This window comes from Melopsittacus undulatus, chromosome Z (genome assembly GCF_012275295.1).
Source record: "Melopsittacus undulatus isolate bMelUnd1 chromosome Z, bMelUnd1.mat.Z, whole genome shotgun sequence".
NCBI classification, from domain to species: domain Eukaryota; kingdom Metazoa; phylum Chordata; class Aves; order Psittaciformes; family Psittaculidae; genus Melopsittacus; species Melopsittacus undulatus.
In genome coordinates this window covers 82187747-82211207 of record NC_047557.1, presented here as the reverse complement: position 1 = coordinate 82211207, position 23461 = coordinate 82187747, and the positions used below count along the sequence as shown (strand labels likewise).

General features: G+C 56.7%; 1 protein-coding gene across 1 annotated transcript; it reads left to right on the top strand.

The window, feature by feature from the left end:
• Positions 1–726: 726 nt before the first annotated feature.
• Positions 727–23171, top strand: CARMIL2 (capping protein regulator and myosin 1 linker 2). The gene is given in 42 exon segments (XM_034073011.1): positions 727–779; positions 1876–1967; positions 2117–2167; positions 2400–2459; positions 3629–3786; positions 4470–4567; positions 5136–5206; positions 5802–5875; positions 6771–6846; positions 6923–7011; positions 7355–7449; positions 7796–7882; positions 8117–8226; positions 8559–8651; positions 8960–9036; positions 9126–9230; positions 9702–9771; positions 9955–10036; positions 11026–11122; positions 11427–11484; positions 11980–12152; positions 12341–12409; positions 13039–13132; positions 13208–13303; positions 13474–13602; positions 14576–14689; positions 14813–14988; positions 15438–15525; positions 15903–16019; positions 16474–16540; positions 17593–17894; positions 19496–19599; positions 19964–20360; positions 20587–20706; positions 21002–21038; positions 21198–21266; positions 21345–21346; positions 21919–21971; positions 21973–22265; positions 22413–22520; positions 22827–22937; positions 23017–23171. Coding segments are annotated over 42 exon segments (4557 nt in total). The 5' UTR covers positions 727–739.
• The last annotated feature ends 290 nt before the right edge of the window (positions 23172–23461 follow it).

Here is a 23461-nt window from a genome sequence, read left to right as displayed (position 1 = left end):
CAGCAGAGTGGTTGATGTGCTCTCTCCAAGGAGGCCACCAAGTCTTTACCTCTTGTCTTTGCTTTGGGACAGTAGCTTTGTCATTTTGACATGACACTTGAGTCATTCCTGCTGTGGAGAAGCCATGCCTGCAGTGGGCACCAGCACCCATCCCCATCATAGAATCCCAGGCTGCAAAGGACCTCAAAGTTCATCCAGTTCCAGCCCCCTGCCATGGACAGGGTCTCCTTGTATTAGACCAGGTTGCTCAAAGCCCCATCCAGCCTGGCCTTGAACACTGCCAGGAATGGTCTCCCGTTGCAGATGCCTGGTAGGAGATGGTGGGGCTGGGCTGTAAAGGGTAGAGCTGCTTTTTCACACCCTTTTCACACTTCAGGCAGAACCACCTCAGTGGGCTGCTGGACAGGGGTAGGCCATGGACCTCGAACTGTTGAAGGCTGGCACCATGGGGAGATGCTGATCTCCTGGCTAGAAGGCAACAGTAGGGTGTCCTGCTCCCCCGGGTGAAGTTGCACTGAGCAGAAGGGCTGGGCAGCAGTGCTGGTGGCTGTGGGCACCGTTGCTTTCACTTTGCTTCTTTGCTCAGGCGGCAAATCTCGTCTGACGGGGCAGGAAGAGGCACTGAGTGAGCGTTGGGAGGGGGAGGAGGCACCTCCGTGCTTCCTCCCAGCCGGCGCCTTCCCCACAGCGCCCAAGGATGCTGCCGGGAGCCCTGCATCACCCACACCCTGACCCAGCCATGGCTGCATCCCACAGAGCCATCCCCACCGACATCCAAGGTAAATCATTGCTGTTGCCAGGGCATCATGAATGTGGGCAGTGTGGTATGGGGCCTCCTCAGCCCAGATTTGCTGTGCTGGGGGTGGCAGAGATGCTTTCCGGTTCCTCATCATCATCAGCTGTGGTTCAGGGGGGTCCAAGCAGGGTGTGGGGCACAAGGGCTGATGTCCTCAGAGCTCGTGTTGAGGATGGTGCTTGGGTCAGAAGCATCCCTAGACACACATCCCTGACTCCTCAAGGATGTGGCTCTGCACAGCTGAAGCTGTTGCATTTGTGGGTGCAGCTCCCTGGGGAGGCACAGCTTTAGCTCCCCAGCAGCACAGGAGAGGTGTAAGGTACCCCTGCTTCTGGCATTCTCTCCTTTGATAGAAAAAGCAAAAGCTCTTGGGGCCCTGCAGCCTCATCAGCTCCTACAAGGGGTAGGAAGGAGCCAGGTTGCTGCATCCCCATGATCCAGCTCCACTATGGTGTGTTTCTGGGATGTGTGGCTCAAGCCACTGAACTTGGGGGCTCAGTGTTATGAAAACCTGTTGCTTTGGATGGTGATGGGCAGTTATGGTTCTGGTCCCGTTTCTCAACTGGGAATGAGAAGAGGTAGCAAGCAGTGCTCACACTGGTCCACAGTGACTGGGTTGTAGATATGGAGAGGTTGGTACCATGACCACTTGTGCAGGTTGCATCTCCAAAAACTGGAGATGCAGAATAAATCTCTTGGGTGTACTGTGGGGAGGAAGCACTTGGGTGCAGAGTTGCTCCTCAGTGGTATATTTGGGAAGGAAGGAAGAGAAACCAGGATCTTCCTGTTGCTCAGCACCAGTTCCCAGTAAGCAAGGCACCATGTGAGTGTAAACCAGTGGCTCCAGTGCTTGGTCATGACTGCAGAAGATGACAGGGAGGTGGATTTATTACCTGAGTGGTAAACAAGACCCAAACCCAGTGTGCAGTGTGGCTTAGCTGAGAGAGCAACCATCAAGTGTGGATGGAGAGAGGTTGATTGAGGTGGGGATGCAGGGAATGGTGTCCCCAGGGACAGCAGGGTTGGCAGGAGAGGAACAAGGGTGTTCCATCACTTCATGCGGACATTGATCTTCTTAGAGGGCATCACCACCTTCCTGGGGACAAAGGAGGTGCTCCTTGTGATGAGCGTCCAGCTGCAGGTGAAATCCAAGTATGACGACTACATCTTGGTATGTGCAGAGTCTGGCCTGACTCCTGCTTTCCAAGTTTCCCCAGACCAGCTCTCAGGCATTCCACGGCCGCAGCAGGGGACAGGGGTGGCTCCTGTGTCACCACTGTCTCTTGTCACACCAATGTCACACTAATATCCCCTGCCTAGGTGCTGACGCCCTGGCGAGCCTATGTGCTGCCAGTGACACTGCCAGTGAGGGTAAGTGATGAATGGCCCCCGAGGAGGGCATCACTTGGGGCACCCAGGCCACCCGATCTGGGAAGCCCCCTGGATGAGGGTGAGGATGGGGTGAAGGGGAAGAGGGCTGGTGAAGGCTGGGGGGCATAACCAGGCACTCCTCAGGCCATGGTGAAGGGTGGGAGCTGAGGCGCACTGTTGGATCCCCCTTATCCATCAGTGCTGGATCCAGTCCTGCGCCTCTCACCCACAGGTTCACAGCAGCTTCAGCTTCCTGGAGGTGAGGGAGATGACAGTGCAAGAGCCCAACTTGGTGAGTGGCATCAAACACTGGGACAAATCCCTCTGAGCACCCACCACCTGCCATGGCAAACCCTGACCTGGAGCGCACTGCAGGGCCTGGGCTGTCCTGTCCCCCCATTGCACATCAAGGGTCACCAGTGATGACCTGTGAGAGCTCCACAGGGTATTTATCACTGAGACACCCCTAAAGAAATCCACTTGTGGCCTTGCCCTGGGTACCACCTCAGGGCTGAAGGTGCAGGGAGGCACCCACAGGTGCTCGGGTGAGCATGGGTGCCTGTTCCCCTCATGGCTAGTGCCTGGCCATGGCACCTCAGCTCAGCAGGGACAAGGTGACAAGCGGCTGCTGGCTTACAGAGATGAAGACAAATTTAGCAGGAGGGTGTTTTAAATCCCAGTAATCCTCTTAGGAGGAGGCGTGAGCAGAGGGCAGAATTAGCATGTGGGAATTGTGGAGGAGAGGGATGGGATGTCCTGGCTTGAATGTGTCAGCCAAAACAGGGCCATGGTCCTCCTTAACCTCTTGTCCGTCTTCTGCTCATTAAAGCCTCAGAAGCATCCATGGCCCCAGCCTCCAAACAGGGTTTCTGCTTCATGGCTGAGCTCCAGGGGAGAAATAAAGGGGAGCTGGGTAGGGAGTGAGGGGTGTGGGTGGTGAGAGCCCAGGGTGGATGGGGTGAGGTGGTTGGCTGGACTATGGAGAGCCCAGGCATTGTTACCCTGCAGGCAGAGCCCCAGGCAGCGGTGGCAGCTCCATCCTCCAGTGATGGCAGCAGATAACTCATCCCACTCCCACACCTCAATCAGCCTGTAATTAAATCAGGGAGCGTGTTGCCATGGGATTTTTTTCCTGGTAGGAACTAAAAAAGTTTCAAAACCCAATTAGACGAATTCAGGGAGGAAACCTCTGTCCTCCAGCTGAGGCAGTGTCAAGGCTACTCTCACCCTGCTGTCTTGGGCTGCTGCGGCATTAGCTTAGCTTGAATCTGGGGGAGGTTTCTGCCTTATTGCAGCACTTTTTGATCTCTTTGATGTATTTTCTTAAATTCTTGGTGCTCGCAGCCTCCCCTGTGCTCACAGTGCTCAGGTGGGGCTTATAAGCAGTCCCTGGGTGTTTGCAGCTAGGAGCTGGTGGCTGTCATTGCTGTGTCTGGGGGCTTGGGGACACTGTGCTACCAGCTCACTTGGGTATCTCCCATCCTTTGCACACTGCAGGTTGTCATAGAAACGGATACAGTATCTCATGCCTTCCAGTTCATGTCCGCTGATGATTTGGAGCAAGTTGTCATCCACGTCACCATGTCTCTTAAGAAGGTCTTTCCGGACTCATCTCCTGGGTAAGGTTCTTCTGCTCCTCAAGGGTAGTTGTGCAGGTACCAGAGCAACTTCTTTGCTCAGAAAAGTTTCACATAGGGTTTCATAGGATCATAGAATCATAGAATGGTTTGGGTTGGAAAGGATGCAAAGATCACCCAGTTCTAAGCCCCTACCATGGGCAGACACACCCCACCCTAGACCATGTCAGCAAGTCCCATCCAACCTGGCCTTGAACACTGCCAGGGATGGAGCATTCACCACTTCTCTGGGCAACTTGTGCCAGGGCCTAACCACCCTCACAGGGAATATATCTAACCTATATCACAGGTTATATCTAACCTGAATTTCCCCTGTATGAGTTTGAACCCATCACCCCTTGTCCGATAGTTACAGTCCCTGAAGAAGAGTCCCTCAGCAGCATCCCTGTAGGCCCCCTTCAGATACTGGAAGGCTGCTATGAGGTCTCCATGCAGCTTCTCTTCTCCAGGCTGAACAGCCCCAACTTTCTCAGCCTGCTGATGGGTTCACACTAGCCCCATTTAATAGGAGAAACCCTCCCTGGTGAAGGCAAGACCCTGCTCCCCGATCACATCGGGAAGGATGTTTCTGGCTACCCTACACACAAGGGCTGTAGCTAAGCATAAAGCATTGGGGATGCTCTTCTTCCAGCCCACCATCACACACCCCTCTGGTCCTTCCCCAGGACACTGCTCAAGAGCTCCCCACCCAACCTGTGTGAGAGGATCCGGCGGACCACAGACTCACTGGAGGAGATGCTGCAGAGCACCCCTGCACCCTGTGGTGAGCCCTCAGCACCTCCCCATGTTGTAGCACACTGGGGACCATCACAGCTCAGTGTCCACCAACATGACCTCTGCTGGAAAGGCATCCATGTTGGCTTAGGTTAGAAGGAGCCCTGCTAGTGGGGTCTGGTCCCCACCACCCCATCCTATGTGGCAGGAGCAGGATTGAGAGGACATAGTTCCCCAGAGAGGAGCAAGATGGCTGTGAAGCAAGGTTGCTTGGTGCCCATGCATGAAGCCATGCAGCTATTGATGCTTCACCTATCTTATACAGCATGGCTGCAAAGCCAGAGGCTTTTCCGGGAGCTTGGTATGGAGTAAGATACCTTCGTTGTCATCATAGCAATGCATCTTGCCTGTATCTACATGGATCAAGCAAAGCAAGATACAGCCCCCTGGGTTGTGGAATCACTTTTGGGCTGGCAGTAGACCACACAGGACACTCTGGTCTCTTTGAGGAGGGAAGGGAGGGCTCCCACCATCCCTCTTCTGCTTCATGCTCCTCCCAAGGGTCTCCTCCATGTTCCCACGGGAAGGTCTGCCACCAAACTGCCTTCTCTCTGCAGGGGGGTTCTCGGAGACCTACGCTGCTCTGTGTGATTACAACGGCTTTGCTTTCCGCGAGGAGATCCAGTGGGTAAGATCTTCTGTCCCATGGAGAAGAGCTGGTGGCTGTGTGTCAGTTGGTGGGCAGGGAAGCAGGATGCTCATGGGTGCCTCCATTCAGCAGCCTCATGCAGTTTTGGCTGGCTTGAGTTATCTCTGATCCTCAGTGGGGTGAAATTAAAGCGCAAGTGGGAAGGAGATGCTTTGGAGAAAGTTGTTTCCTGGGCTGTCACTTAAGGAGAGCCCCTGGAAATCTGTGGCCTCGCTGGGCGTCCCTAGCAGAGGAGAACCCCTGTGGGACCACGCCATGGCAGGTCCTCCTCTTCCTCTGGAACACTGACTCCAGCCCACCTCTCCCCACACCCCATTCCCACCAGCTTGAGGGTGCTTTGTCTTCTGCTGTCCTGTCCCTGCAGAGTGGTCCAGCACCCAGCAAGCCATGCCACCAACCTGGGACACATGCCCTGCCAGCACCAGCACCAGCATGGGGTTAGGCTCAGGCTTTAGGCAAGGGGATCTCAAGGGAGGATCCCCAATGGCTCAGATCTCTCCAGTGACACTGGGCACATAAGCCCTCCCCAGGGCCATGTGCTGAGCCTGATCCATGTGTCTATCCATCTGAGCAGGACGTGGACAACATCTACCACAGCCAGGACTGCCGGGAGTTCAACCTGCTGGACTTCAGCCACCTGGAGAGCCGGTGAGTGCCCTTCTGTGCTGCCCATGGAGCCTGTGCCATGCCAGCACTTGTCCTCATCCTCCTTACCCATGACAGGGGTGCCCAACACACTCATCTGCTCACGCTAGAAGCTTTGTTCACTTTAGATGCTTCAGGCTGGCCCCATCTGCAGGCCAATGCTCCCCCACACCAAACGTGGTGAGCCCCATCCCATGGGGCTATGGTCCCAGGAGGCTGGGCAGCATCACTGTTCATTTTTAACATTTAAATAAGCCCATGAGCTGCTTGTGGAGGTGAAACCCAAATGTCACGACAGCTTCTCACCACTCGTGGCTGTCAGGGGTTTCCATATGCAAACCAGTCAGTGCTGCTCACCCCCAGCACCCCAGACATCTGTTACAGTCTTATAATGATACAGCTTTATAATTATAACAAAATAGATAACAAATAATCTCATAGCAGAGCCATGAGCTCAGGCATTGTCCCCGTGGAGCTTTCAGCCACATCTCCATCCCAAGAAAGATGGAGCAAGGACTCAGCTCTGTGAGAAGGCAACTCCTGGGCTGAGTGTTTTGGGAAACAGGATCTGTGTTCAGCTAGCCAAAAGGGATGGTTTTAGAGGTTTCTTTGGGCCAGGAAGTAAAAATGAAACTTGTTTCCACCCTAGCAAGACCTCTATTGTTCTTTGCACACCATTAAAAAGACCAGAAAATAGTTTGCTTCATTTTATTCTCCCAGAGGGAATAATCTGGGGAAGCTGAGCTATGTCTGTGGTTGCTTTAACCCCGTGGGCCCCCAATCCTGCCCTGTTGAACACTGTATTTGGGCATCCTGAGGTTGGGTATCTTGGGGTACCCATTTAGGACCAGGCTTATCCCAGCCTGGCCCTGACTCCCTCGTCCTTGTCACCCTGCAGAGATGTGGCGCTGAGTGTGGCTGCTTTGTCCTTCAACCCGTGGTTCACCAAGCTCTCCTGCAAGGATTTCAGGCTGGTGAGTGCCAACACTGTGGCTCTGGGCACGCTGGAGGTATCCAGGTTTCCACAAGGGTTCCCTTGTCCCCTGCCAGAACCAGGAGATCTCGGAGCAGCTGCTCTACATGCTCAGCAAATCTGTGATGCTGGAGGAGCTGGTGCTGGAAAATAGCGGCTTGAAAGCGTAAGCAAAGGGATCACAGGGTGGATGAGCAGGGTCTTGGCAGCCTGGTGGTGATCCCCTCATGTGCATGGAGCAGAGAGGTCGTGGACCTTTGTGCTAGGGGGAGTGTTGGTACCTATCCCCTCCAAAACAAGAAGCTCACTGGGAGCAGAGACCCTGGAGGCCAGCAGGCATCACCCACCCTTGGAGATGCTCTGCTTTCTCCTGGTGGCTCCTCAGATGGAGATGGTTCTGCCATTGGGGCAGGAGCTGATGGCATGTCCCCAGAAGGATTTGGGGTTGTTGACCATGTGTCCTGGAGGTGCCTGTACCTTGGTCAGATGGGTGACCCTTCTTCTCACAGGGACTTTGCACAGAGGATGGCCCAGGCACTCAGCAACCACCCCGAATCTGTTCTGCACACAATTAACCTTGATGGCAACCAGCTGGAAGACAGAGGTACCCAACTTAGAATCAGAGTCAGACAGGTTGGAAAGGACCTTCAAGATCACCAAGTCCAGCCATTACCCCAGCACTGCCAAGGCCACCATTGAACCATGGCACTGAGGGCCCATCTACACAGTTTGTGGATGCTTCCAGGGATGGTGACTCCAGCATTGCCCTGGGCAGCCTGTTCCAATGCCTGAGCACCCTTTGGGGAAGAAACTGTTCCTACTCTCCAGTCTAAACCTTGCCATGAAAACTGATGTTCAAGTCTGGATCCCAGCAGCAGTTTCCCCCTGCCCTGAGGCTGTAGCTTGGGAAGGGACGCACACCCACCTCAGGGCTCTCTGCTTTTTCATAGGGATCATTGCCTTCAGCCGGCACTTGGAGAAGTGTCCTAAGGGTCTGCAGAGCCTCAGCTTGGCCAGGACGATGCTTACTGCCAAAGGTAGCTCCCAGCATCCCGCTCACTGCCTGCCTGCTGGTGGAAGGCTGGGCACGGCAGCAGTTGGGGTGAAGCTGGCACCAAAGGGGTGGTTGAAGGAGCTGCAGGAACACACTGGAAAGGGCATCTTCAGGGATGCAATGTCCTGCTGTAGGGAAGTGCTTGTTCCTTTGCTCCACGGCTCTCCCCATTGCAGAGTACTTGTGGGCATCCATCTTTCCTCCTCTCCTCAAGCAGGGATGAACATGTTATGCAAGGCCCTGGCAGATAACAAAGCCATCGGATCCTCCCTCCGGCACTTGGACCTCTCTGGAAACCCTGGCTCCCTGGCTGGGGATGACACCAGTGTGAGTGTTGCGATGGGGTGACACAGTCAGGGCTGTGTCCCCAGCATGTTTTTCATGGCTTCAGTCTCCTGGGTCTGCATCCTGCCTTGCAGCACCCAAGGGATGGGGAACTCACCTCCTTGCCCACTCTGGAGCAGCAGGAGATGTACTGGGGACATCCTGCTGCATCTCCTTGTGGGAGAGTGGGAGATAGAACAAGGATGTGAGCAGTGTGGGGCTGGGTCCCCCCATGCCAGATTCATCCCTGTGCTCTGCAGGAGAGAGAGGGCAGGCTGGAGATGGGATTTACGGGCTGCAGGGTGCTGGAGGGGGGTTCAGGGTCCTGGGCAAAGCCACTGAACCCTCTCTGCCCACAGAACTTCCTTCACCAGTGCCACTCGTTGTCGCATCTCAGCCTGGCCAGCACAGACTGCCCCTTGGATACTGTGAGTACCTATGGAGAGGGTCCCAGCAGTGATCCATCTCCAAATCCATACTGTGCTGCTGGAGGTGCTGCCACCCTGTTTGGCACAGGGCTGTGGATACAGCATGTGTTAGGGACAGCCCAATAATCTCTCACTTTGTGCCAACTGCCACGGGCAGGTTGGGGGTCCTGGGGCTCAGCAGGAGAAAGAGGCGAACCCCAGCACAGGGCAGACCCCCTTAGCATCCCTGATAGCTCACCCTACACCATTGCCGGGCTGCATGAGGGGCCAGACCCTCCCCAACACAGCTCATATACCTGCCCTGGCAGCTCTTTGGAGCCTTGGTCCACGGATGCCACACCAGCCTCACCCATCTGGATCTCTCCAAAAACGTGTATTCCCACAAGTAAGGCCCTGGGATGGCAGGGAGGGGACTATGGTACCCAGGTGGGTGCTAGATGGCAGATGATGCCACGCTGTGTCCATCCTTTTCAGGAGGGTGAAAACCACCTCCTCCAGCATCAAGGAGTTTTTCAGCCAGGCCTGCGCCCTCAGGCATGTCTCCCTGGCAGGCACCAAGCTGCCAGCAGATGCTGTAAGGTAAGAGGGGACTATGGGTCCATCAAGGGGAATGGATTTGAGGTGAGCATGGTCTTGCAGAGGGAGCACACTCATGGAGAGGGCTTTACGAGTTAAGAGGGCTGGTGAGGAGGATGGATGAGGCAGTGAGAGGGAGAGCTCTGGGAACAATGCTCCAGGGGAGGTTTAGTCTGGATATTAGGAACAATTTCTCCCCAAAGGGTGCTCAGGCATTAGAACAGGCTGCCCAGGGCAGTGATGGAGTCACCATCCCTGAAAGTGTTCACAGACTGTGTAGATGAGGCCCTCAGTGACATGGTTCAGTGATAGCCTTGGCAGTGCCACAGAGCAGCTGGATTTGATGATCTTGAAGATCTTTTCCAACCTGGTTGACTCTATGACTCTATGATGTCTTCTCCAGCACCCGCTCCCACCTCCGGTGCTGATACCTTCATTGCTTGCATTAATGGGTGGCTTTGGTGGCTTTTCCAGGGCACTACTGCAAGGGCTGGCGGACAACAGCCACATCAGTGACCTGCGCCTGGATCTCAGCAATTGCGAGGTGAGGGCCAGCACCCATAGCCCAGCTGGGGGGTCCTATTGTGGCGCTCAAGGAGGTTGCTACCTGCGTGGGAAGCTCCATGTCCCTGTCTGCTGTAGGGCTGGGGTGACCTTCCCAACGGCAGGATCTCATTTGGAGGGCTTCCACCTCCCCTTGTGCTCATGTCTTACTGTTTCTCCCAAGCTGAGATCAGCGGGGGCACAAGTTATCCAGGATCTCATCCCAGTCACCAGCTCCATCAGTGACCTGGACTTGTCTGACAACGGTAGGTTGCTTCATCCCCACCTGGAGGAAGATCCCCTCCATCTGCAGGTCTAGCCACCAGCTCTTGGGGCACCTTGTGTGCTTGTAGGAGTCCCCAGGGAGATGCGTAGGGTCTACTGCACTTGCTGTCTCTTGACAGCACTGGCTAATGAGGCATTCAACTGCACTTATCACCTGTGAACATCCTTCCACAGCAGAAGCTACAGGCTGTGTCTTATGGGAGTCAAGGCACCCAGTGGCCAGCAATGGGTTCGTGCCTGAGAAATTACCACCTTATCAGCTGTTTTATGGCTTTTTAGTCCCAAAACCAACCTTCCCCAAGGCAGGCAGTCCTTACAGGTGCACTTCTTCCTCTGCTGATGTCCTTCCCAGCATGCCAAGCCTCTTCTACCACTTTCTAGAGCTGCATCCCATGTGGGGAGCGGTGGTGGTGGCCCTGGTTTATTGGAAGGTGTCCCTGACTGTGGCAGGGGGTTGGAACTGGATGACCTTTAAGGTTTCTTCCAACACCAACCAGTCTGGGATTCTATGAAGCTCTTCCCACTACTCTGCAGGAGTTTGCAGCCTCTGCTGATAACCTTGTCTTATCATGGCCTCCAAAACCATGGATGAGCAACCCTAATCACAGATATTACCTCTACCAGCTCCTAATCTGAAAGACCCCAAATCTTAAAGCAGACCATGCGGCTCAACAGCCAGATTGTTCTAAGGAACACTAAGGTTTGGAGTCCTTCAAAAACTTGTTCAGGCCACCAGTGCTCCAATAGCTTGCTCTTGTACCCACAATCTTCCTCCAACCCTTGCCAAAATATGCTTCTATTTGTTGCCTTCCCAGTAGATAAGCTCTGTGCAGGAGGGACAGTTTCATGTGTGGGTCTTGATGGCTCTGTGGGTCTTGATGGCTCTGTGGGTCTCCTACAAGGGGCCACCTTGGTGCCACCTCTGTGAACTGCTTGGAATATCCTAATGAGTTTCTCCTGTGTCTCACAGGCTTTGATCCTGACATGGTGACACTGGTGCTCTCCATCGGTAGAAGCAAGTCCATTAGGCATGTGTCTCTGGGGAAAAACTTCAACATCAAATCCAAGTAAGCACAAAGCTGCAGCACAAAGGCCAGGAGCCATCCTGGCACCCTGCACCCACCATGACTCTCTCTGCCCATGGGCCGGTTGGGAATGCCAGGGATCATGGTCCTGCCTGCTCCAAACCAGTGGGGAGCCTGGGGCCACGGGGGCTCCATCTCCGGCTCCTGGCACAGTCTTCCTGGGATGACAGGGACAGGTCACAGCCTTGGAGTAAGAGGAGGAGGGAGGATGGAGCTCTGCCTGCTTCACTGTGGCTGGGGGTATGTGGGGAGACACATGTGTAACCCCACCTTGCCTCTTCCACAGGGAAGGGCTGTTGGATGTCCTGCACCGCATTGTCCAGCTCACCCAGGAGGACGACTGCGTAAGTTCTGCTTGTCCTCAGTCACCTCATCCTGCGTCCTCTGTGCCTGGGTGCTGTCTGGATCCCTCCCAGCACAGACTGAGAGCAAACCTACCTCCCTCCTGCTGCCATTCAAATCCTTCTGCTCTTATTCTCCTGGGTCTGAAGCAGATGCTCAGACAGAGAAGCGAGAGCAGTTCTTGTTCATCTGGGAAAGTGGGAGCCTGTGTCTGGCTGAAGGAGCAGAGGAGATGCTTGGTGTAACCTGGCTGCAGCCCAGCTTCCAAAAAAAACCCCTTTCCTCCTTGCTGCCTGCCAGGGATCTGAGCTAAATCCAGGGGGTTGCCTCAGCACCCATCACTATCCTCTTTCTTGGGGTTCAGTGTGACTTGGCCTCTCCAAATCCAGCTTCATTTTCCTGCAGCAGCTGCCAGACAGGGATGGTGGCTGTGTCTGCAAGGGAGACGTGTCCTGACGTGCCCTGGCCACCTCTTCCCCTCCTTGTCCCCTTTCTAGCCCCTCCAGTCCCTTTCCGTGGCCGAATCACGCCTCAAGCTGGGAACCAATGTCCTGCTGAGCGCCCTGGGCAGTAACACCAGCCTCACCGCTCTGGACATCAGCGGCAATGCCATGGGGGACACAGGGGCCAAGATGCTAGCCAAGGCCCTGCAGATCAACACGAAGCTCAGGTAGTTTTACAGCCCCTTCCAAAGTCCAAGGTTTTGCGTATCAAGGTTCAGATTTTTACCCCATTTTTAGGCTTTCTGGTACCTGGAGTCAGCCTTGGGCTCACTATTCCTGGCTCATCCATGGGTGGGCACCCACCTTGGGGCTCTGTGGGTGCAGGCAGGGCTCACTCAGGTTCTTTTCTTTGCAGGACTGTGGTTTGGGACAGGAACAACACAACTGCCCATGGGCTCCTGGAGGTGGCTCAAGCTTTAGAGAGGTAAAGAAGGAGCCACTTGGTCCTCCTGGTGTGTACCACCATGCAAAAGAACCTATGGCACCAGGATGTCACCATCCACAGGGCCTTTTGTCCCCTTGAAGCAGCAAGTGCATCATGCAGTGTACAGGTCCCAAGAGAGCTGGTCCACAGCTTGGGCCTTGCAGCCAGCAAAGCAGCCTGCCACCAATTTGGTGATGACACCTTCATTACCCACCTCAGGGTCTCCCATGGCTCTGCATCCTAACCCAGCAGACAAGGCAGCCCTCAGCAAGCCTGGGGGATCTGCTGTTGGTGAAGATGTGATGCTCTCCTCCTCCCTGTGCATGAAAGATGGGTAGAGGTTGTCCACCTGCCAAATACACCATCAGATCTGGTGTTTGGCCACGCAAGTCCTCTAAAGGTGCAAATAAAGGGGGATGGATGGAGAGCCTGGGCAGGTGGTCACTGCTGCCCTGTTGAGGTTTGTGATGGCAAACCATCACCAAATCCATCTCCAGGGCTGGACCATGGGACAATGTCTGGGCTGCTCTTGGGTGGAGTGTTATGTCTGTGGGGACATGTACTGTGGGGATGAGCCCCATGAGGCTGATGGAGGCTCACAATGGCCACATGAGGGTCCCCTCCTACAGTAACTACACCCTCAAATGCATGCCCTTGCCAATGAGCGACGTGGCACAGGCGTACCGCAGCCACCCTGAGAAGACAGAGCAGGCAGTGCACAAGGTAGGGGACATGGGCTGGGGGACATGGGGCTGGGTGCCCCAACACCCACTGCTCATGGCCTCCTGCCTGCTGCAGCTCCAGTCCTGCCTGACAAGGAACCAGCTCCGGCACCCACTGCCTGTGTGCACCTCGCGGCCACAGCAGAGCATCCTTGCCACCTCTTCTGAACAGGTTTGTATAGGGTCATACGGCATCCCCAGTTATTAGGCAAGGATGCTCTGGGGGACTGTAATCTGCCTGTGCCCCTACTGCCCCATCACTACATCCTCTGGGAAAGTGATGGTGAAGAAGGGAAGTGGCAATGCTGCTCTGGGCCATGACGCAGCCTCTCTGCACTCCAGATGGTGAATGAGACCTGCCTGAGCGTGCAGAAACACATGGACATGCTCAGCATATGCGTAGGCAGAGAGGTGGAGGAGGACATCCTCTCTGCTGAGGAGGCCATCAGGAACGCCAACCTCTCTGTCAGCGTGAGTCTGCTGCAGCGGAAACTCCATAGCAAACCCGGCTTCCATGTAGGATCAAAGCTGGATATCAATTAGTTAATAACATAATTAACCACCAGTCAGGGAACACCAAGGCGCTCAATGCCCCAGACGCACATCACCAAATGCAAGCTATGAATTTCTGAGTCCCCTTCAAGAGCAAGGCCCAACATGTCCCTCATCGCCTTCCCCCAGGGGCACACAGTTCATACACCCCCTGGAATTGGGGTTTACAAGTGCAGCCCCTCTTTAGCAAGAGCCTCCCACCCCACTCATGCACCGTCCATAGGAGAGGTGGGTGCTCCATCTTTGGCACACCCCAAAACCCACAGATGCCCATACTGGTGAGAAACCCTCCCCACATCCCTGAGGGGACCCTCCTTGAGGCACCCTCATCTCACCCTAGATGGGTACAGTCCAGTGATGAAGATGCTCTATCAGCCCATCATGAAGGCCACTGCATTGGCTGGGCCGCTCCTGGTGCTGGCAGCCCTGGGTTGATCCTTCCAATCCCGCTTCTCTCTTCCCATCACAACTTTACCTCCTCTGCTTCTCTTCAAACTACCTCCTTTTCTTTTTTCCCAACTCTTTTGGCACCCCACTTGGTACTTAATCCAGTGGAGATGATAGGATTTAAGAGCACAGTACTGATGGTGGAAAGGTAGTGAATGGGATGAGAAAGGGTCTCCCCTGATGTGGGCAGCAGCGTGGCTGCATGCAGGGGCTGAAGGTCAGTGGGTAGTGAGGAGCAGCTGAGGATCCAGCTAGGGGGACACAGGGACCACGAGGGTCCAGGATGCCCAACCCTGACCCACACAGAAGGTCGCTGGGTCTCCCCAGTTGTTGCAAACAATGTTCTTCCATGGGGCCAACCATGGATATGGGCTGCACATGGAAGGATGGAAAGCAAGGATGAAGTTGCATGGGATGATCCACACTGTCTCTTTTCCCATGGCAGATACTGCCCCTCTTGTATGAAGCAGGAAATAGCCCATACCAGAACAGCAAGCTGCAGCACAAGCTGGAGTGTCTCATGGAGGAGGCATCACAGATCTGCGGCCGGGAAATCCAGGTGGGAACCCACAGGGAGCTGCCAACAGCATGGGATGACCATTGTCCTCAGGTGACATGGTATCTCCACATGAATCCTGATAGAAAAGATACCAAAACCTCCCCTTTCCTCCCCAAACTCTAGGCGATCATGCAGGCGGCACTGGACACAGCACACAGCCTGTGCCCAGCTGTGGTGCAGAAGAGCAGGGTCAGGGACCAGCTGGTCAATGCCATGTCAGAGCAGATCTACCTCCAGGACCACCTCAACCTCAGCACTCTCCTGGACCAGATGGTCACTGATGTCTTCAGCAAGCTGAAGTGGGTGATATGCTGTTCTTAATTCTCACTCAGTGGCTGGCTCTCACCCATGGGGTCAGATGAGGACGTGAGGAGCTCCCTATCAACTGCTCTCTTCCTTATGTGGTGGTGTGCTGGGTCCTGCTGCTATGTTTTTCCAGCTGTGGCTTTGCTTCCAACTTGGATTTGGTTCAATGTTCTCTAGGAAAGTTCCATGGGGTGATGTTACTGCAGGCACACCCCTGTGGCTGGCAAAGGGGAGCTCCAACCATTAATAAGGGCACGCACTTGGCATTCTTCATCCCAGTCAGTGCCTGCTCCCATTCCTGATCCCAGCAAGCAGGAGCCCAGGGCATTATCCTGGGTGCCCCTCTGGGTGCATCTACTCAGCAAGGTTGTCAGTAGGGGGCTGGCCCTGTGGCTTGCAGGGCTATGGGTGCTGGCCCTGACACCCTTCTCCCTGCTCCCAGTGAAATCAAGCTGTCTGTCACAGCCGCCGTGGCTGACTGCATTATGGATGCTGTGCTGGGAGATCTGACCACTGCCCAGCATAAACTGGTGAGCTGCCAGCACCTGGGCAATGGGAAATGGGATGTGGGATGTGGGTCTAGGTACCCCAGCATTGCCCAGGCACCAGCCACTGTTATGGTCACAGATTTGCTGGCTGGGAAGCAGGACAATTCCCACACAGGTTGGTTTTGCTCCCAGGTAATCCTTTCCCGGTGCGGTTACGGCAGAATTAAGGTCCTCAGTGAAGCCACCACATGGCGGGGGGTGCCCGGGTGAACGTGGGCGCTGGCTGCTCGTGCCTGGGGCTGGCAGCCGGCTAATCAGGCCTAAATCCGCTCACAAATCCCAGCCACAGGAAGGGAACGGAGCTGCATGAAGCATGCAGGGTGGCCGGGGATAATCGAAGTGCTTCCTAATGGTTTTAGGTGGAGAGCTTCCCCAAGCAGGGGCTCAACCTCCCGGTGCTGCTGCCAGAGCTGGCTGAGGACGATGCCGTGGCACTGGCGAGGGGCAGGAATCCTCCTGACCCTGCTGCAGATGAGGTAGGGTCTGACCCTGCTGCCACCGCATGATGCCTGGCTATAACGGCCTCTTATCCGCCTTAACGGATGATGCCAGGCTTAACGGGGCTGCATGCACCCCCAGCACGCCCCCAGGGCAGAACCAAGGCAATTAGTGCTGGGAAATGGCACTGCTGGCCTGCCCAGCCATGCTGCCTGCACTGAAGGCAATGGGAGCATGTTCTTGTGGTGGTCCTGGCTTTTCTGGTTGCTTTGGGAACCTGGATCCAACCTGGCACAGGGGTCTGATCAGGAAAGCAACGCATCTGGCATCACGCATGGTTTCAGTGCTGGATCAAGATGAAAGGATGCAGCCGTGGGGGTGATGGAGGGGTTGCACCCATCACTGTGGCTCTGGTGCACTGTGCCATGGGATGCCACTTGCCATGGCCAGCTTGCCAGTGTTGAACCCACCACCACCCCTCTTTACTTGCAGTACAAGATGGCCCTGCGGAGGAAAACCAAGCATTTCAGGAGCATCCGGCCCACACCAAGCATAAGAAGTAAGGTCACTCTGCGGCTTTCGCTCTGACACAGCACAAGGTGTGCTGTGCCACAGTCACGAGGCATGACAGCAGGGGGGCCCAGCAGAGGCCCCTGATGATGGGCAAGGCCCCCATGGTGATGGGCAGAGCCATGATGAGGCTACAGGCAGCAGGCAGTGCCTGGCAAGGGTTTGTCCCCTTGGAGAGCCTCTCTCAGTGCCGTGGTGTGGGTCCATAGGCAAAGCTTGCCTTGAACCTGCTATTGTGCTGGTCTTGGGGGTCAGCTGGCAGTGGGGTGGGAGGTTTGTCTGTGCCATCTCCCCCTGCCCATCCCATGGATCACCCTGAGCATGGGCTTCACTGAGCCACCCAGCACCCTGAGACCTGGCACAGGGGAGAAGATGGTGCTGCTGATGCTGCCCCATTGAGCCCTGCGTGCCTGGGGGGGCAGGATTTAGTGGGCACAGATAATGAGCACCTGATGGGTAAATTTGGCTTCTATGGGCTTTCCCTGTGATGTGTGTTTGGCTTTGGCTGAAGCAGAGCTTGCACTGGACCCCCACACCTGTCACCCAGGTGTTGCCTGATGACCCCAAGCCCAGCAGCATCCTGCCTCCCATCCACTCGGGGGATGAGGAGCTGCCTGCAGAGCAAATGGTTGTGCGTGGGTGGGTGCTGCTCCTGGGGCCAGCACTGGTGATACTTGCACCACACAGTTGCTACTTGCTGCAGGGATTCCTGCCCGAGCATCCCCCCTCCCACATCCCCCCAGCATTCCCTCTCCTCATTCCCCCAGCATCCCCCCTCTTCCTCCTCATCTCCCCAGCATCCCATGCACACACACTTCCAGGGACCGCAGCAGGATCCATCCCTGGCTGCGCCACAAAGCCGCTGTCCCTGGAGCAGCCACGCAAGCTCTGGTTGGGTGCAGCCACGCTCCCTCCCACGGCACAGCCAGGGCCACGCTGACCCTCCGCGGGTGGGTGAAGGTGATGATGATGGTGATGAGGATGATGGTGATGAGGCCTGGCGAGGCTGGTTGCCAACCGGGGCCCTCTCACCCTTGGTAGGTGTCTCGGAGCTGGAGCCGGCGGCAGGCAGGGACGCGAGCGGGCTCCGAGCTCACCGGGAGCCGCCGTCGCTCAGCCCCGCCGAGCCGGCACGCCCTGCCTCCACAAAGGATGCTGAGCCTGCGAGCGGCTCGCTCCCCTCCACGCAGCCTGCCACCGCCGCCACCAGATCCCTTATGGACCTGCCGACTGCCGCCGGATCCCTCATGGACCTGCCGACCACTGGCGAGAAGCTGGAGCATTGCACCAAAGCCAGGCCCCGGCCCAACCGCCGGCACAAGCAGCCGCCCAGCAAGCCCAATGTAAGCAGGGGGCAAACCGTTGGTAAGGGTGGATTTTGGGGGGATTCCCTTTATTTTGTCAGTTGGGTGGGTTATTGCAGCCGGTATTTGTGGCAAGACAGGGAAATGAGATGCAGGAAGCCGCTGCTGGTTTATTATCCTGCATTTTGGCTGCTGGTGGAGCCTCCTCAGAGGAGGGGGGAGTCCAAAAGCATGGGCAGAGGGAAGTGGGAAGGGGTGAGGGAAATTCTTCATCCCTTTTCCTGCTGCCCACTGGGAGATGCCAGCCTGTGGGAGCAGCAGGGAGGCAGCAGGGATGGAAAGCCGCAGAGTTTGGGTGCAGAGGGGCCAGTACTTTCAGCAATAGCTTCAGATGCCACTCTCCTCCTAATTTGCTCCCCCTCACCCAAAATCATCGTCTCTCAAGTGCCAGCAACCACCATGGCTCCTGGTGATGCTGATGTGGGGCTCTGCAGGACACAGCAGGGTGGATATAACATCCCCCCCCCCCCTCAAAGGTTGAGCACTGAGGATCCTGCCTTTGCACCCCCCTTCCCTAAGGAAAAGTAACTTTGGAGTGCAGTCAGTGGAGAGTCCAGCTCCATTGCTGTCCCCAGGGCTGGATCCTGCTGGCATCACCTTCTCACTATGCCACCATGATGCAGTTGGATCCTTCCACCCATTGGAAAGCCCTGGCTTGTCTGGCTGCAGTAGTGCTTGCCCTTGGACAATGGTGGAACTACAGGGCCGGAGGAGAGGCAGGACCTGTTTCTTGCTTGGGCAAGCCTTGAGTAAGGATAGGCTTTGATGGATGCAATATGACAGGGAGAGCAGATCTTAGATGGCTGGAACAGCTCCTGAGCAGCATCAATCCAGCCATAATGAAAAGTCATTATGGATTGAAAAGCTCCGGTGTTGGAGCACTTCCATCTCACCGATAGGGAGCCACCAGTGCAGTGCCACAAGCCAAGGTGAGGCAGGTGCCATGGTGGAAGGCTTTGCCATGGGGATGGAGTGGGTAGCCTTTCTGCAGGTGGTGGTGGCACTCCAAAGTTAGACTTGAGGATAAGCACCAGCCTGAAGAATGCAGATGTGGGTCCACGTGGGTCCACACAGGTCACATGATCCATCACCCACCAGCAGCATGGGTGTCCCTCCCTTGAAGCACAGATGGAGAAAGCATCCCTGCCAAAGGCTTCTCCCATGGGGACAGCTGGGTCAGAGACCTGGCCTAGCTCTAGGAGGCCTCAGCAGGTTTTGCCATCATGTGTCAAGGAGGGGCAGAGGCACCTTACCTGTATGTAGCACAGGGGTGTCTGAGCATATAGGGGTGCCATACATGTGTGTGGAGCCACCAGCATCCTACACATGGCACCTAGTAGGGTGCAGCAGACTATCAGGCAGGGCAAATGGCTGTCAGGAGCTCCTGATGCCCCAGGGATGTGGTAGGATGATTAGAGTGTGATGCAGCTGATAACACCATGGTCTGGCTTTCATGCTGGATCCACAGTGAGACGGAGGGTGCCAGCACCCATGCTGCATGGGCACCCACTTGTCAGTGCACAGGCATGGGTGACACCTGTTCATGTGTGGGGGTCTCTGATAGCCACACTTGCTCTTAGGTGCAGCCTGTGGCCTGTGAGAACAGCGAGGACAGGAGCATCACCCGCGTGGATGAGGGGCTGGAGGACTTCTTCGGCAAGAGACTCATCACAGGGGAGCTGCCGTAAGCCCAGGGGGTGCTCAGGGCCGCGCACCCATCACCAGGGCTTGGGCAAGGCCCCTGCCTTCACCTTCCCTGCGAATGGTCTCAGTGCCAAGGAGGTGCTGGGGGAAACATCCCACTCAGGGTCACTACCAAGGGCAAGGCTAGTGGGAGAGGGCTGGGATGGCAGCCATGGGGAATGTGTCCAGCACCCCATTGCCATGAGACTGGGAAGGCAAGGGGTGTCACCTATAGGGTCCCATGCTAGGAACATCATCTCAGGTGGGATTTCTAGGGTCTGGATCCATCCCTTAAGGGTGGCAGGGGATGGGGGAGGGAAATGCAGCCCAGAGTTCACCTTTTCCAATGCTCCATCTCTCCCCAGCCCCATGGCTCCAGAGACCTGCCCTGGATCAGCCCCACTGGCTCCCTCCAGCTCCCGCACCCTCAAGAAGAAAATCGGGAATTTTTTTGCCTTCAAGAAACCCAAATCCAGCCGGGGCTCGAGGTGTGAGAAGGACCCCGAGAGCACCCCCCGGAGCAGGCGCTCGATGCTCAGTGACATTTTACGAGCGCCCAGCAAGGCGGGCGAGGCAGGGAAGCCCCTGAGCAGATCTGAGGAGGGGGAACTCGCTGCCGAGCTCCGTGCAGAGCCTGAGCACTGCCAGACCCCTGGTTCTGCCCGCAGAATCCGGCCCAAGTACTCACGGGAGGGCAAATCCCAGTCACTCATACTGCTGTCTGGGGAGGATGAGGACACACTGGGGGTCAGGCAGGACAAGGTAAGCACCACGGCCGAGCCACCGCTGCTGCTCCGCTCACCTGGTGGGTGCTGCTCCCACCGGAGGGGGCTGGTGGTGGGGTCTGCTGGGCACCACATGAGCACACCAGAGTGGTGGCTGGGTTGTGGCCATGCCTCCATCACCCAGGGGTATGGCTGGGGCTGGAGATCTGGGTGGGTGCTGCGGTGGGTGCCGTGCCCCTGGCAGGGCTGTGTGTGTCCTGCAGAAGAGGCAGCTGGAGAAGAGCGACGGGGAGCTGCCCGGCTCCTTCGAGCAACGTGTGCAGGTCATGCTGCACCGCATCGGTGTCACCAAGGGCCCAGCTGCTGAGGGCAAGAAGCAGCAGGTAGGTAGAAGACAGATCCTGCACCCAAAGGGTGGGTGGAGGCAGTGGTCCATGGGGTGGGGGTGCCTGTGCTGCTGCTGCCCATGCCCTCTCTCCTGTCACCTAACCCTCTTTTCCAGGGGAATGAAATATGGACCTCCATGCACTGCATGGTGTCTGTCTGTCCCTCCTTCCCTGTGCGCACCCATCCCCTGCAGCCACCCCAGAGCCCAGCAGTGCCCTGCCCTCTGCACCCATCATCCCCGAGGGTAATGCCACCCTGACCCCCTCTCACCAGGTTTCTTTCCCCTTGCAGAGCAAAGACATCGAGATCAAGAAAGCTGGCTCTGATGGTGAGGGGCTGCATCCTCCCCCTGGCACCCATGGGTGGGCATGAGCAAGTCCCCTTGTGCACCCAGCTGCGGGCCCCATCACATCTACTCCTCACTGGGTGCTGTTGGCATGGGGCAGACCCCAGCTCACTGATGCTGACTTGTGTCTTGTGCTTGCAGGGGATATTGTGGACAGCTCTGCAGACTCACCCCCATCCCTGAAGGTCCGCACGCACTCTGTGTCCACAGGTAGGTCACTGGGGGGGTTCTGGGAGGGTCACACCAGCCCCCAGAGCAGAGGGCTCTATCCCCTCTCCTAGCACCAAGCAGTGCCAATGGGAACTTCTGGGCATAGGCATGGGCATTCAGGCAGGGACCCATCCTTGGGACAATGCCCAGTGCTGTTGATGGTGGATGGAAACCCAGTCCGTGGAGGGGCTGCAGACTGGCTCCCAGCACATGGGATGGTCGCATTCCCTGGGGTCTTGAATCCTGTGTTCAGTTCTGGGCCCCTGACTACAACAGAGACACTGAGGTGCTGGAGTGGGTCCAGAGAAGGGTAGTGGAGTGGAGAAGGCTTGGGGTGGCCCTTATCGCTCCCTACAACTGCCTGGCAGGAGGATGGAGCCAGGAGGTGGCTGGTCTCTGCTCCACAGAAACAAGGGACAGGACAAGAGGAAACAGCCTCAAGCTGCACCAGGGGAGTTTAGACTGGAGATTAGGAACAGTTTCTTCCCCAAAGGGTGCTCTGGCATTGGAACAGGCTGCCCAGGGCAGTGCTGGAGTCAGCATCACTGCAAGTGTTCCCAAACCACGTAGATGGGGCCCTTAGTGCCATGGTTCAGTGGTGGCCTTGGCAGTGCTGGGAATGGTTGGACTTGATCTTGAAGGTCTTTTCCAGCCTCCATTATTCCATGGCTCTGTCCTTACTGCACACCCATGGCTCTGTCCCACCACCCACAGACACAACCTTCCGCAGCCCAGCTGCCACGGTGGAGCCCCAGACAGCCTGGAGATCCCTTGGGAAGCTGCTTCCTGCGGAGTCGCAGGGCACCAGCTCCCAGCAGCCTCAGCATTCCTTCATCCTGGCCGATCCCAGCATGGTGCCAGAGCCGGGGTCCTGGGAGGGCTGGAGCAGCAGCCTGCCACGGCTGGGCCGCAGTGTGCCAGTGGCATTGCCACGCAGGGTCAGCCATGGCGGGGAGCCAAGGGCCAGCAGCCCCCTGCCCACACCGCCCGACACTGAAGGTAAGGATGCATGAGCCCATGGGGTCCTTCATCCCACTGCTGGCCTGTTCCTTGGGAATGATGGCAACAGGGACCCAGCACTGGGTGTAGAGAGGTCTGCCAGTGAGGTTGGGGTGCTGCAGGCTCCCCATTCCGACTGCTTCCCAGACAACCGGTTGACACCACGGCTGGCAGTGCCATGGGGGATCGGCCGCCGAGCTGTGTCCATTCACGAGGAGCAGCTCAGGGAGCCTGAGTGCCCAGCAGAGCTGGGAAGTAAGTGGGGGCTGGAGTGGGATCACGAGCACCCCTCACACCCCACCCACACCAGAGGAAGGGGTTGCTGGGTCAGTGACATCTTTTTGCCTGGTGGTGCTGCCTGTCCCAGCTCATGGGTAGCCATCCACAGTGCTGGGGTGATGGATGATGACATCATTGCACTGGGAAGATCACATGGGGACTTGGCATTGGGATTGGCTCCTGCAGCAGCCTGGCTGCCTGAGCTCACAGGCAGAAAGGGGGCAGGAGCCAAGCAATGGGGCTGGGTAACCATAACATGGGTCTGGGTTGTGTCTCTCTCAGTGGGCACTGTTCCTCTGCGCCTGCGGCGGTCACCTGTGCTCAGACGGAGAACCAAGCATGAGTCCCTCCCAGAGCCAGAGGGAGAGCCCGGAGTGTCCTTGGATGCTGCAGGTGAGATAAGATGCTCCCCTTGCTTGCAAGGTTTGGGGTACGGAGGGTTCCTCTGCACTCACACCAGCACCCTCCATAGGGGCTGCACTGCAGGACTGGCCCCATGCTGGCCTAGAGCAGCTGCAGGCTGGAGCAGGCACTGCCAGTGAGCGGCCACAAACTGTTGGGAATGCACAAGACTCAGCAGCCGTAGACCAAAGACTGGGCAGGGGACAGCCAGCCCTGGGACAGTGAAGCCCCTGCATGCTACTGCGCTGTTCCCAAGAAAACCCTGCAAGGAAGCACGCTGTGCCAGGGGATTGGCAGCTGGGGCACAGGGAGGCTCCGTACCAGGCCAACGACGGCATCACCCACCTTCTGCTGCAGGGATGGACATCACCCATGAGGACAGGAATGCCCAGGGACTGTGCCAGAGCCCTCAGGATGCTCTGAGCACATCACCTACACAGATGGCCTCCTCTACCACTGCAGGGGTAGCTGGTGGGTTTAGGATGCAGCCATTTTGAGCACGAGTTATCAGGGCC